This window comes from Balaenoptera physalus, assembly GCF_965194825.1.
Source record: "Balaenoptera physalus genome assembly, chromosome: 3".
In the NCBI taxonomy this organism is placed as follows: Eukaryota; Metazoa; Chordata; class Mammalia; order Artiodactyla; family Balaenopteridae; genus Balaenoptera; species Balaenoptera physalus.
The window spans coordinates 2,698,548-2,713,447 of NC_138890.1; the positions used below are offsets into that span (position 1 = coordinate 2,698,548).

The 14,900-nt window shown below is 45.6% G+C and overlaps 1 protein-coding gene across 11 annotated transcripts in view; it reads left to right on the forward strand.

Annotated features, from left to right (window-relative positions):
- The window catches only part of LOC309656639 (uncharacterized protein), a 208,396-nt gene that overhangs the window by 88,244 nt on the left and 105,252 nt on the right, over window positions 1–14,900 (forward strand). For 3 of the 11 annotated variants that reach the window (XR_014261456.1, XR_014261457.1, XR_014261458.1), the window contains exon 3: window positions 6,953–7,143. The exons of 2 other annotated variants lie outside the window; for them this stretch is intronic. Coding sequence is in view for 1 of the 9 variants with exons in the window: in XM_082453285.1 (XP_082309411.1) it covers window positions 6,953–6,972 (20 nt within the window). In the remaining 8 variants the exon portion in view is untranslated. Of the gene's footprint in view, window positions 1–6,952; window positions 7,388–8,463; window positions 10,611–11,777; window positions 11,829–14,900 lie in introns of those variants that run through there. 6 more of the 11 variants (XR_014261461.1, XR_014261462.1, XR_014261459.1 and 3 more) reach the window with 5 other exon arrangements.

Genomic DNA, 14,900 nt, shown 5'->3' on the forward strand with positions numbered 1-14,900 from the left:
GGGACCTACTGTTTTTTGGGGGGGTTTTTTGCTTTTTTTTCTTATTGGGGTAGAGTTGTTTTACAGTGTTGTGTTAGTTTCTACCGTACAGCAAAGTGGAGTTCCCTGTGCTGTACAGCAGGTTCTTATCAGTTACCTATTTTATATATAGTAGTGCCTAGTAAGTATTGTGATAGCGGCAAGAAATTAGTGATTTCACAAAAACAGTCTTCCAGAGGGCCCTCAGCGTCCATCACCTGGAGGCACTGGTGCAGCTCGACCTTGAGGTTGACCATCACCAGTCTCCTCCCTGCTGATGTGAAGGCAGTCTGGGAGGGGAAGTTCCCCCTGTCCCACGAGCTTGGGGAGCATGATTTCCCTCGTAATTCTCTTGGGTTGAGACGTCACCCACTGAGACACTGGTGTGCTTGGGGTGGCCTTCCCAGGGGGAGACCCGTGAAGGGCAGAGTGGCCTAAGAGGTGTTAAGTTCTGAGCAGATCTGCTGGCGGCCTGTGCAGGGCACAACTACAAGCACAGGCTCTGCTGGTGGTTGAGCGGATCGGTAAGCTCCATCAGAGCAGTAGGGGTGCATCTTGGGAAGGGCATGGCCGTGTCCAAGACCGAGCCTTGTGGGGGACCCCATCCGTGATGCACACAGATTCCGGGCACACTGATGGGCTAATTGTAGGCACACCTTGTGGCCTACAGCTTCAGAATCCAGAGTTCACCCTGTTAAACCATGGTAGGATCACGACAGCCCAAAACTGCCAGCCATCTGGGTCTGATTCGGTTAACACTGGGAAGGCCGTTTTGCCTGGGATATAACTTGAGGTTTTGTAAGAGGAGGGAGCAGCTTGTTTCAGCATCGTTTCTACTGGCACCATTTAACGTGGAGAGAGGTGAGCTCTGGTTAGAATCTACACCGTCGTGTGCCAGCCGAAGCTCTTCTCACAGGGCCTGCTGCCCTGGCACTCAGCCACCCCGTGGTGCAGTCATGCACGTGGCTCGTGTGTTCCCGCACAGCTCCTGGGGCAGCACCAGGCTCCAGGGGTCCACTAGCAACCCTGCCATCCAGGCTGTACACATTAAGGGCCACAACCAAGGAGAGTCAGATGTGCACTTGGCTTGCTGGGGCCTCCTTTGAGTTGAGAAGTGTGGATACTGTGTGTAGCTGCTTTGGGGCAAGAGGCCGTTTGTCTCTTTGTCTAAAGTCGGGTAGGGACCTGGCCCATGTCTGCTGATAGTGACGCTGGATTCTGGGCTTCCCTTGTGGATTTCATTTCCTAACGACACTGGCATCCACTAGGTGGGGAGCCTCTTGTCTTTTCTCTGAGATCCACGCAAGTTGCACTAGTGGGTCCTGGAGCTATAACTTCGATCTCCTGCAAAACTTTTGATGAATATGGTTTAATAAACCAGCTGTTCAAAAGTGAGGCGAAGCCAGTGGCCTTAAGATTTGCGGCTAGTCCTGGGCCATCGTGTGGGCCAATAAAATCTGTATAATCATGATCTCTAAGCAGTTGGGTAGGGGCTTGTCCCCTTGGGGGCTCTCTCTCTATATCACGTTGCACAACCAGCCCTTGATCGACCTGATCAGGTGTGCGGAAGACAGTGAGATGATGGGCAAGGGGAGCGTTCGTCTGCTGAGCAGATGTGAACGATGCCTGACGTCAGAGGGCTGAGGGTTCCCTTTACGTGCTCACGGAGGAGTCCACGGAGAAGACTGGCAGCTGGTGCGTGTATGGCGGGGTGTGGAGATCTGAGGGCCGGGGGTTAGGCAGTGTTAGAGCTTGTGGTAACGTCTTTTTGTCCATTTTGGAGACCACCTTTGTTTAAAAGCTTGGGGCGGGGCCTGCCTTTGAGTAGACCATGGTATCTCTCTTTAAGTTTAGCCACTTAGGGCTGCTAAGTTAGTTGGAAATTTTACAAGAGTCCATGTGCCAGAGCCCATGACCGAACAGACTGGGAGGTGAAATGGGTACCTTGGTCTGAATCCATGATGCCTGGTTGGCCCAAAGGGACGGGCACATACCTGGTCAGGAAGGAGATCACAGCATTTCTGGAGGGAGTGGCCAGCAGAAGTCGAGGGGAGGAATCAATGACAGTGGTTGAATACCCACTACCTCCAGCAGAGGGCGGCAGTGGCCTGATAAAGTCAATTTCTCACCGGAAGTAGGGTCTGTCAGCCCCGGGGTGTATGCATGTGCCTACCTGGGAGGCTTCCAGAGCTTTGTTTGAGAGCAGAGGGGGCAACTATCTACCACCACTTAAGCTGGAGCCAAGGCAAGGGGCCTGTATACCCCACCAGTGAGCACTGTCACTTCCCCGTGGACCCACTGTGTTAGCAGGTGTGCATCTCTGGAGGAACAGCTGTGTCTGGACCTGTGTCGTACTGTGAGAGGTGGCTTACGTCGGGCTCTGGAACAGCTGAGCATCTCCTTCTGGTGTTGGCATGTGTAGGCAGAGCCACAAGTATCCATAATCGGTGTGTGTGTTGCCATCTCTTTCCAAGGGGAGGTGCCCCAAGGAGGCCACTGTCCAGACCAGACTGTGAGCCCACTGGCTGCTGCTCGGGAGTCAGAGAAAATCTGTGTCCTTGGGAGTCTCATTTTGGTGGCCAGTGGTAGAGCCAGGCACACCACCATCAACTCTGCCAGTTGGGCTGAGCCAGGCAAGCCCTCCTAGACGGGGGATATGCCACTGGCAGGAAAGCACGGCACGGCTGTCCAGCGGGCGGCCTCGTGTACAGTGGTGGTGGTCCTGTCAGTGAAGAACACCAGCTCCCTTTCCATGTCAGACAGTTGGTCCCAAGGGGCTTCGCAACTGTTAGGCCGACACTAATTGTATCTTCATGTCAGAGGGCAAGGGGCTGAGCATGGGGGAAGCCACATCCTCCTGTATTCTGGAAAGGCCTTTGACATTAGGTATAGCCCTTTCCTGAAGGTGTAATTTCCATTTCAACAGTGAGGCCTGCTGACGAAAAATCAAATTAACAATCAAGCTAAGAAAAAAGAAAAGAGAATTTTATTTGAGTCAAACTGAGGATTATAACCCAGGAAACATCCTCAGAAAGTCTGAAAACTGCTCCATTGATCAGGAGTCAGAGATGCAGTTTTATACATTTTTGAGACAAATTATGTCTCATATTGACAGATTAGCACTGTGTACATAGTTCAATCAACAAGTTGTGGGTTTTTTTCCCCTTAATATTGCATGTACAGACAAGCCTTTGGTCAGTGCGACCCCCTGTACCCTTGTATGAGATGAAAAAGAAATATATTAGTCATAGAATTACAATATTGAAATGCTGGCGTCTAAAGAAAGGGTCATCTTTTTCTCAAAGGTTGATTTCATCCTGCTGCTTTGAGGAGGTCTGGTTAATGTGTCATATAGATATGCCCATGGAACACCGGGAAAAGCTTGCCACAAAGGGAGCATGTCATTTGTTTTTTTGTTTTCTTTCTTAGTTTGATTGTCCTGCCAAAGAATATTTATGATTTCCCTCATCATCTTCCTCCTTTTGATCAAAAATCTTTTGATAGAAAGCATTAGATGATCAACTATTTGGTCCCTTGGTGCCGAGGTGGTTGCTTACCTGCCTCCGATTCATCATGTCCCTCCATGCTGGGTCTTGACAGCCCGGTCCTTTTTTTTTCTTTTGTGGCGGGGGATGCACTAGTAGGGCGCTTGGCAAGGACTGGTAGCCAATTCTAAGGTGTCCAATAGGACTTATGCCAGTTGTACTTTATGTGCGTTGCATATGTCCATTACCTTATACAGAATTATAGAAATGACCAGCAGTTTCAATTTGTTTAAGCATCATTATATATTTTATCATAGTAATTTAATGCAGTAATCATAGAAATATATTGATGAAGGCAAGTTTTATAGATTATACATTTGATCAGTCATCTCAGTTTGTTGTACGATCACTGTACGTGTGCTTTTGGCCGTAGACTTAGAACAAGCAGTGATACATGTCATGAGTAATTTGATAGCCAGGAAAAGAATGGTAGTGCATATAATGAAAATAACAATTGTCTGTAAAGCAAAGCGGAAAATGTTGCCTAGTTCTGAGGGTAGCCGACTAAAAAGGTCACAAAGCAGGGGTCCCCAACCCTTGGGACGTGGACCACTACCAGTCCTCGGCGTGTTAGGAACCGGGCCGCACAGCAGGAGGCGAGCGGTGGGCAGGCGAGCGAAGCTTCATCTGAGGCTCCGCATCGCTCACATCACCGCCTGAACCATACCTCCCTGCCCCCGCCCCGGTCCACGGAAAAACTGTCTTCCATGAAACCGGTCCCTGGTGCCAAAAAGATTGGGGACCGCTGACTTAAAGGATCACTCACTCTTCCTTACATCTTGTAACCATTTTGCTCTTCGGAAAATTTTTTCCAGGCGTGTCTCAACCTCTCCGGAGGTGTTAACATAAGTGCAACACGTGTAACCAATAGCACAAACACCTCCTTGTTTGGGCAGTAGGAGATCTAAGGCAATTCTGTTATCTAACACAACTTGGGCTAAGGAATCTAAGGATTTCTGCTGTGCGGCAGTGCTTTTTGCAGTTTCTTCAACCATTTGACCAATGGTGGCTGATAGGTTTCTAAGCATATCCCTGTTTACATATACTCCTGCGCTAGGAACCAAGATTCCAAAGACTTTGCCACCAGGTTTCTTTGGTGTCCTGCTCGCATGGATCTCCTGACTCTGTAATGGGGAGAAAAAGGAGGTCCATCTGTCTCTTTTTGAATAGACAATGGGGTAACATAACGTCCCGATAAAATAAACCTTCTACTTGACAGCTCTTCAGACATTTATGTGAATACCCTTGGGAAGGTGGGTCAGTTCCAATACCATATATGAAGACAAAACCTGGGGGAGCACAAGTGACTCCTCCCAGGGTGCTTTTGTTGATGGCTTCGTTAACTGGAAGTTCTGTTAATACAGTATTAAACCGTGGGCCATTTCTTTTGCAGGCTTTCCAAAAGCTATCCGTATGATATTGGAGGTGGGGGAGTTGCTGGCATACGTGACTCGTATTTTTCTCTTTAAGACATCTGTTAATTAAGTACGGGACACGGGGACTTCCCCGGCGGTCCAGTGGTTACGACTCCGCGCTTCCACTGCAGGGGGCTCAGGTCTGATCCCTGGTTGGGGAACTAAGATCCCGCATGCCGTGTGGCACAGCCCAAAAAAAGTAAGGGACAGAATGAGAGGGGCCTAGGGTAAGTTGTGTGCTATCTCTAAGAACCGAAGATAGTGTCAGTCAAGGGGTGGACATATTAGTGTTTTGGAGAATTTGAACCTGAAAAGTTAGGCCAGAGGGAGGTATGTCTAAGTAAGTGGTAACATTAGGAACATCTGAAAAGTCAGTGACAGGAATTACAAGGGGTTTAATCGGCCTTGTACTGACGGAGGAATCTGATGACAAACCAACAATCAGTTAACCTCCCCCAGTACCTATACTTCGTGATAGTTTTACTAAAAGAGTTTTCTTTCCACCCTAAACACTGGCCTAAGAACATAGCCAGAAATAGAACAATAACTTTCAATTTCTTTTTCTATTTTTTGGCTGTGCCGCGCGGCATGCGGGATCTTAGTTCCCTGATCAGGGATGGAACCCGTGCCCCCCTGCAGGGAAAGCGGGGTGTCTTAACCACTGGACCGCCAGGGAAGTCCCATAACTTTCAACTTTGATAGAGAGAAAGACGTTTTGATGGAGAGAGGCAGTTTCTTACAGGTCTGGTCTGGACTCTTGGGTTAGCTGTCTACCACTGTTGTCGTGTTCTTCTCATCCTGGTTTGATGGAGCCTCTCTCAGCGGAAGTGGGGTGTCAGAAATAGGAGTTGCAGTTGATTCAGGAGGGGAGGCCCTTTTGAGGTGAGAGATGTGAATCCAAGAGATTAGTCCTTTAAGTTTTGCCCCACAGGGATTTGTTAAGAGTAGCTGGTATGGTCCTTTCCAACGTGGTTGTAAGGAGTCCTTTTTTTGCAGTCTTTTCCAATAGACGACATCTCCAGGCTGTAACCCTGGATCCTTAGTAAGGTCTTTGTCTCCCAGGAGCTCACTGTGGAAGGAATCAGTTACTAATTTTTCATTTTCTTTAAGCACTTTGATGAGTCCCTGACAGTAATGTAGAATGTGACCTTTAAGCAGCGCTGGTTCATACGTACCTTCATCTAAAGGCACAGGTCGCCGCCCAGTAATTATTTCAAAAAGAGACAACTGATGTTTACCAGAGCGGGTAGAACTAAGGTTGAGGAGTTACCAAGGGAAGAGGTTTTGGCCGTGGAAGATGAAAAGCCTCTGAAAATTTAGCCAATTGTGTTTTAATAGTGCTCTTGGTCCTTTCTATTACCACTGAGGATTGAGGTGATAGGTGCGGTGAAAATGTTGCATTAGCGGCCAAATCTTACCAGTGGAGTTAATAATCTGTCCAGTAAAATGGGTTCCCTGGTCGCTATGCAACTCAGAAGGAATTCCCCAAAGTGGAATTATTTTTTTTCCAATAGTAATTTGCGTACTGTTAAGGCTACTGGCCTTCTGCAAGGAAATGCCTCCACCCAGTGTGAAAACATGCAGACCACGACCAGGATGCATTTATAGCCTTCAGAGGAAGGCATGTGGATGAAGTCCAGTTGCCAAACCTACAAGGGTTCCTCAGGGAGGGGGAAGTGGCCTTGCAAGCCATGAAGGGGTTTACCAGGATTATATTTAGGACAGATAGAACATAGGTCATAAACCTTATGAGCTATAGTGGGAGAAGGTTTCCAGATACATTGTTTTCCCTATCATACCATTTTCTCGGGTGCCCGTGGGCCAGGGAATGTCCTTGCTGGAGTAAAGGCAACCAAGAATAACTAAATTAAAAAAAAAACCACCCAGCAATGACCAGCCACGCCTAAACAACCACATGCAGATACTCCGTATTTGTGAGATGGGATCCAAGTAGCCCCCCTTTTTTTCTTCCAGGCCTGCTCTTCATTTTCTGAAGCCAGTTCCTGAGCCTGCAAAAGAAATTTCTTACGTTTCATCAGAGTTATGATCGAGCAGAGGAGAGCCTTGAAATTGGGCAGGGACAAGACTTCAGGCAGCTTGTCTAGCTGCAGCATCAGCCGATCGATGTCCTTTGGCCTCTGTTGAGACAGATTTGGAATGCCCAGGTATCTTCATGAGCACGAGCTGTCCGGGCAATTGAGTGGAGTCTAATAGTTGTGAGATGAGGTGTCCATTCTTCACAGGCTGACCAGAAGAGGTGAGAAATCCTGTTTCCACAGCACTGTAAAATCACGAGCCACTCCAAAGGCAGGGCAGCTATCAGTATAGACATTGTTTATTTGACCTTTGGCTAATTGACAAGCCCTAGTCATGCAATCAGTTCAGCTTGTTGGGCCGATTTGGTGTCTGGTAAATAAGAACTTTCACTTATTTCTCCTGCTGAAGTTACTGCAGACCCAGCTCAATAATGTCCTTTTAAGTAGGATCCACCTGTAAACCAAATTAAATCAGAATTATCAATGGGAACTTCTTGCAAATCAGTCCTCGGAGTTAGAAGATAGCCAGTATAATGCAGTCATCTTGAGATGCTGGAAACAAAGTTGCAGGGTTAAGACTGTTACATCAGCAAGCGGAAGTAATACTGGGTGATGAGAGTAACACTACTTCGGTAAGAGGCCAAGCGACTCACAGAATAGTGTTGAGTATGATGGGAACTTAAGAGAGATTCAACTGAGTGAGGAACACAGACAGCCAGAGGAGACCCCATGACAAGTTCTTCAGTATCAGTAGTTTTGCATAAGGAGGGCAGTCGCCGAAATAGCTCTCATACAGGGTGGGAAGCCCTTCTGCCACCAAATCTAACTGGTGACTATAACATCCTGTGGTCACAGTGCCTCTGAATGAATACACCCAGGGCATGTCCTCTGTCTTCAGGCACAAAGAGGGAAAATGGTAGTTTGTAGTTAGGATGGCCCAAAGCTGGAGCCTGGGCTAGTGTAGATTCCAGGGCATTTATAGCTTTCTCTCCTTCTGTTCGTCCATTCAGTTGGGTCTGGCTGATCAGATTTTTTTTTTAAGTATTTTTTAAATTAATTAATTGTTTTGGCCATGCCGCGCAGCATGTGGGATCTTAGTTCCCCGACTAGGGATCAGACCCGTGCCCCCTGCAGAGGAAGTGTGGAGTCTTAAGCACCGGACCGCCAGGGAAGTCCCTCTGGCTGATGAGACTTGAGTAATGCATAGAGGTTGTTAGGCCACGAGGCAGAAACTCGGTACCCAATTCCTGCAATACCCAGTTAGACCTAGAAATCCTCTCAGCTGTTTCTTTGGGGGAGTGAGAAAGCTAGGATTCCCTTAATCCTTTCAGAATCAATCAACAATCCTTCCTTAGATTAAATTAAATGACCTAATTATCGCACAGTTGGTGAGCAGAATTGTAGTTTGTCTTCGGACACTTTATGCCTCTTTGACACTAATTGTTGCAGCAAGTGGATAGTGTCTCTTGGCAATCCTGCCCGGTTCTAGAACACAAAGGTAAATTATCTACGTACTGCATCAGAGCAGAGTCATCAGGAAAGTGTACATCCGCCAAATCGGCTTTAAGTATTTGAGAGAAATAAGTCGGGCTTTCAGTATAGCCTTGTGGCAGAACTGTCCAAGTTAGACTGGTGATCTTCCCATGTAAAGGTGAAGAGGTATTGACTTTCTTTTTCTACTGGAATACTCAAGAATGTGCTCCGTAGGTCAACTACTGGGAAATAACAGGTGTCTGATGGGATGGCTGAGAGCAGTGTGGGAGGATTAGGAACCACAGGGTGGTGGGGAATCACAAGAGCACTTAGAGCTCTCAGTCCTGAACCAACCTCCGGGCCTTTCCCTTTGGTTTCTTACTGGTAAAATGGGAATATTGCAGGGACTGGTGCAAGGAATTATAAGTCTTTTCTTAAGGAATTCCTGAATAATAGGTCTTATTCCTTTTAATGCCTCCAGTCTGCGTGGCTATTGTCAGATATTAGGTAGAGGCTTGGAATTATCCATAGTTACTTTAATAGGAGTAGCCATTTAAATTTTCCCAATATCTGAGGATAGATGACCATAATTCCTTAGGCACTTGTAACAGCAAATCATTTTATTTTTTTACTGAAGCATAGTTGATTTACAGTGTTGTGCCAGTCTCTGCTGTACAGCAAAGTGACTCAGTTTTACACGTACATTCTTTTTAAACTATTCTTTTCCATTATGGTTTATCCCAGGAGATGGGATATGGCTCCCTGTGCTCTACAGTAGAACCTTGTCATTTATCCATTCTAAATGTAATAGTTTGCACCTACCAACCCTGAATTCCCATTCCATCCCTCTCCCTCTCCCTTCTCCCCCCACCACTTGGCAACCACAAGTCTGTTCTCTATGTCTGTGAGTCTGTTTCTGTTTTGTAGATACGTTCATTTGTGCCATATTTAATTTCCACACTTAAGTGACAGGGTATTTGTCTTTCTCTCTCTGACTTACTCCACTTAGTATGATAATCTCTAGTTGCATCCATGTTGCTGCAAATGGCATTATTTCGTTTTTTATGGCTAATATTCCATTGTATATATGTACCACATCTTCTTTATCCATTCCTCTGTCCGTGGACATTTAGGTTGTTTCCATGTCTTGGCTGTTGTGAATAGTGCTACTATGAACATTGGGGTGCATGTATCTTTTTGAATTATAATTTTGTCTGGATATATGCCCAGGACTGGGATTGCTGGATCATATGGTAACTCTATTTTTAGTTTTCTGAGGAATCTCCATACTGTTCTCCATACTGGCTGCACCAACTTACATTCCCACCAACAGTGAGGGAGGGTTCCCTTTTGTCCACACCCTCTCCAGCATTTGTTATTTGTAGACTTTTTAATGATGGCCATTCTGACTGGTGTGAGGTGGTTACCTCATTGTAGTTTTGATTTGCACTTTTCTAATAACTAGTGATGTTAAGCATCTTTTCTCGTGCCTATTGGCCATTTGTGTCTTCTTTGGAGAAACATCTATTTAGGTCTTCTGCCCATTTTTCAATTGGGTTGTTTTTTTGTTGTTGAGTTGTATGAGCTGTTTGTATTGGGTTGGCCAATAAGATATTATGGAAAACCCCAAACTTTTTGGCCCACCCAATATATTTTGGAAATTAAGCCCTTGTCAGTCACATCATTTGCAGATATTTTCTCCTATTCCGTAGGTTGTCTTTTAGGTTTCTTTGTTTATGGTTTCCTTTGCTGTGCAAAAGCTTGTAAGTTTGATTAGGTCCCATTTGTTTATTTTTGTTTTCGTTTCTGTTGCCTTGGGAGACTGACTTAAGGGAACATTGGTACAGTTTATGTCAGAGAATGTTTTGCCTATGCTCTCTTCTAGGAGTTTCATGGCATCATGTCTTATGTTTAAGTCTAAGCCATTGTGAGGTTATTTTTGTGCATGGTGTGAGGGTGTGTTCTAACTCCATTGATTTACATGCAGGTGTCCTGTAACAGCAAATCATTAATTTCCTCTTGATTTGTCTGAATTTTGATTTTCATAACCGTTCACTTTTCAGTAATTACGTTCTGATCAGCATCTACAGCTTCTAAATCTAAAATCATTTCACCTATAGATGAAAAGGCAATACGGGCATTATATGCCTCTAAAAGGTCTCATCCAATCAGATGAATTGGAGCACATTTCACCACAAGGAAACATGTCTTCCTGTGACAGTTCCTAGCTGAACAATTATTGGTTCTGATTTAAAAACCTGCACGGCAAAGTTTGAAACTCCTACCATTTGAATCGATTGTTTACCCCGAGCGAGAGGGCAGTGAATAAGGGTTGGGTTAAGGACAGAGAATGTAGCCCCCGTGTCCACAGGGCCTTAGATGTTTCCCCTCTGATAGTTATTTCAGTCTCCCCTAAGGTATTCGTGAGGAGGAGGGGAAAATGCCCTCTCGTAACCCTCAGAGCACCCCCCCTTCCTTTTTAATTTTACCTTGTTCCAAGTCTCGCTTGAACTTGGGGCAATCCCTTTAAAAATGTACATGTTTTTTGCAATACAAGCAAGTGTGGTCCTTTCAAGCCTGGCTGGAATTTGGGCAGGTGAGTTTTGGAGGGCCGCCAAACTGCTGTAGCTGCACAGTCGTAATCTCGGCAGCTTTTTCCTTCTCTCCTTTCCATAAGGTTTTAGAAAGCTTATCAGCAGTAGTGACAAGGGCATTAGTATGCATAGTGGCCCAATCAAGTTCATGTCTTTTAACCAGGCGTACCAATTCTTCATCTAATCCTTCGAGAAAAATAGAATGTAATACTGAATCATTCTGATGGTTTACAAAACTCTCTGGATCCATGCCAGAGTGTTGTTTGAATGTTTTTTCAAATCTTTCAAAAATAATCAAATAGTTTCTCCTAGCCTCTATTTACACTGATGGACCTTTGCCCAATCTGTTTTCTTTTCTCTTTTATTTTTAAAAAATACTTGTTTTATTTATTTGGCTGCGTTGGGTCTTCGTTGTGGCATGCAGGATCTTTCAGTTGCGGCATGTGGGATCTAGTTCCCTGAACAGGGGTCGAACCTGGGCCCCCTGCATTGGGAGCGTGGCGTCTTAGCCACTGGACTGCCAGGGAAGTCCCATGCCCAATCTGTTTTCTGTGGGAAGATTTTTGGAATAGCCTGATATAAGTTATGGGCAACTTCTCTACATTTCTGGCGATCTGTAGCCTCACACTTAATGAAAATCCTCCATAGGTGCTTTCCAATTTATGTCTTAGAGCCGTTCTTTTGCTTTACTTTCAGAGACTAGTCAATGGACGAGCTGGTACAAGTCTGAATATCCAGGTTCGTAAGTTCTTACTGTAAGATCAAATTCCTTAGCAAAAGCTAAAGGGTCTTTGTAAGGGATCTGGAAAATCCTTAGTCAAGTTCCTAAGTTCTGCCCTAGTCCAAGGGCTGTAGATAGAGCAGGTTCCCCTCTGCTCATGGGCTTCTCCTTAAACTTGGTGTTGCTTTTCATTTTCTATCTCGCATTCAATATATTTTTCTTTTGGTGTTGGAGGAGGGAGAGCAGGAAGGGCAGGGCAGGGCAGGGCAGGGCAGCTCAGAAAGAAGAGAACGTAAAAGAAGCTGGAGATGGAGGTTGAGGCTTTCTATAATTCAGCCACCACCGTTTCTAATCATTTTTGGTTTGTTTCTTACAATGAAGCCATTTTATTATTTCCTCATTTGTGAGGCTTCCAGGTCCCAATTAAAATACGCCTCCCTATATACACTACCGAATGTAAAATAGCTAGCTAGTGGGAAGCAGCCGCATAGCACAGGGAGATCAGCTTGGTGCTTTGTGACCACCTAGAGGGGTGGGATAGGGAGGGTGGGAGGGAGACGCAAGAGGGAGGGGATATGGGGACACGTGCATGCATATGGCGGATTCGCTTTGGTGTACAACAGAATAGAATTAAAATATGCCTCCCATTCTGGTTGATTTTATAGCTCCTTTTTCTAATTAAACATGCAAATAAACCAATGTAGGTAAATCAAAAGTACCCCATTTTGGCCATTTCAGGGACAAGTTATCTTTGGTCAGGTTTTCCCATTTGGTTAAATACTTGCAAGTATCAGGTCCATGGGTATCATACATAAACTCAGCTGGTGTTACCATAGGTGGCTGGCTGTGCAGGAGCTGTTCAGCCTTCAAGGCACGGTTTCCAATTGTTAATTTGCTAGCCTGATTCAGATATGAGACATGATCTGAACAGTTTTCTAAGGGCATGTGATGGATCAGATGTGTGTGGCTTCTGAGTCTAGCTCGTCAGGGAGTAGCCCTTGGGTCGTTGTGACTCTGTTAAGTGCCTCGGTTTCTCCTCCCGACAGCCCAAAACGGCTGTGGGTGCTCGGGGCATCGGGCCATCAGCCTTTATTATGCCCCCCGTGGCGAGCAGAACTGACTTAATGGTTGCAGTGGGATCCCCTGTGGGACCGCAACACGTCACGAGGATTGATCCTCAGACAAAAAAAAAGTGGAAGTTGGGCTTCCCTGGTGGCGCAGTGGTTGAGAATCTGCCTGCCAATGCGGGGGACACGGGTTCGAGCCCTGGTCTGGGGGGATCCCGCGTGCCGCGGAGCGGCTAGGCCCGTGAGCCACAATTGCTGAGCCTGTGCGTCTGGAGCCTGTGCTCCGCAACAAGAGAGGCCCGCGCACCGCGATGAAGAGTGGCCCCCGCGTGCCGCGACTGGAGAAGCCCCTCGCACAGAAACGAAGACCCAACACAGCCAAAAAAAAAAAAAAAAAAAAAAAAAAGTGGAAGCAAGTTGAGGTTGTGAGTCTTCAATTATTGGGGCCAAGTAAAACCTGTTGGCTGGATCCTGGACAGCTAAATAGGAGGCTTGAGCCTTTGAGATATCAGTATCATCTCTGTAATACTGGGGATGGGAACCGTTGTGGCAGGAGCTGTGCATCTCAGTTTCAGCAGCACTGGCAGAGCGGGCTGGCACAGGGGAGATGTTCATGTTGCATTTCCTGGTGGCACTGCAGGTGGTACTTGGCCTGGTTCCCATTTCCTATTCCCTGATGTCAGTTGCAAGCATGACTCCATCCATCCTGTGATGCCAGTTGTTTTTTTTCTTTGTTGTTTATTTACTTAGTTATTTAATTTTTAAAAATTAATTTATTTCGGCTGCACTGGGTCTTCGTTGCTGTGCATGGGCTTTCTCTAGTTGCGGTGAGCGGGGGCCACTCTTCGTTGTGGTGCATGGGCTTCTCATCGCAGTGGCTTCTCTCGTTGCGGAGCATGGGCTCTAGGCGCGTGGGCTTCAGTAGTTTGGCACGCAGGCTCAGTAGTTGCGGTGCTCGGGCTTAGTTGCTTCACAGCATGTGGGATGTTCCCGGACCAGGGCTCAAACCCGTGTCCCCTGCATTGGCAGGCGGATTCTTAACCACTATGCCAACAGGGAAGTCACCCGCTCTCACCACTTTTATTCAACATGGTTTTGGAGGTCCTAGCCATGGCAGTCAGAGAATAAAAAGAAATAATAGGAATCCAACTTGGAAAAGAAGAAGTAAAACTCACTGTTTGCAGATGACATGATACTATACGTAGAAAATTGTAAGGATGCTACCAGAAAACTACTAGAGCTCATCAATGAATCTGGTAAAGTTGCAGGATACATAATTAATAGAGAAATCTGTTGCATTTCTATATACTAACAACGAAAGATCAGAAAGAGAAATTAAGGAATCCCATTTACTACTGCATCAAAAAGAATAAAATACCTAGGGATAAACTTACCTAAGGAGGCAAAAGACCCATACTCCAAAAACTATAAGACAGTGATGAAAGAAATCAAAGATGACACAGACAGACAGAAAAGTATACCATGTTTTTGGATTGAAAGAATCAATATTTTCAAAATGACTATAACTACCCAAGGCAATCTGTAGATTCAATGCAATCCCTATCAAATCACCAATGTCATTCACAGAACAAAAAATTTTTAAATTCGGATGGAGACACAAGAGACCCCAAATAGACAAAGCAATCTTGAGAAAGAAAATCAGAGCTGGAGGAATAGGGCTCCTTGACTTCAGATTATACTACAAAGCTGTAGTCATCAAAACAGTATGGAACTGGCACAGAAAACAGAATTATAGATCAATGGAACAGGATAGAAAGCCCAGAAGTAAACCCATGCACTTATGGCCAAGTAATCTAAGAAAAGGATGCAAGAATATACAATGGAAAAAAGACAGTCTCTTCAACAAGTGGTGCTGGGAAAACTGGACTTATACACATAACACCATATACAAAATAAACTCAAAATGGATTGAAGACCTGAACATAGGAAGAACACTCTTGCAGCAATATCTTTTTTGATCTGTCTCCTAGAGTAATGGAAATAAAAACAAAAATAAACAAATGGAACCTT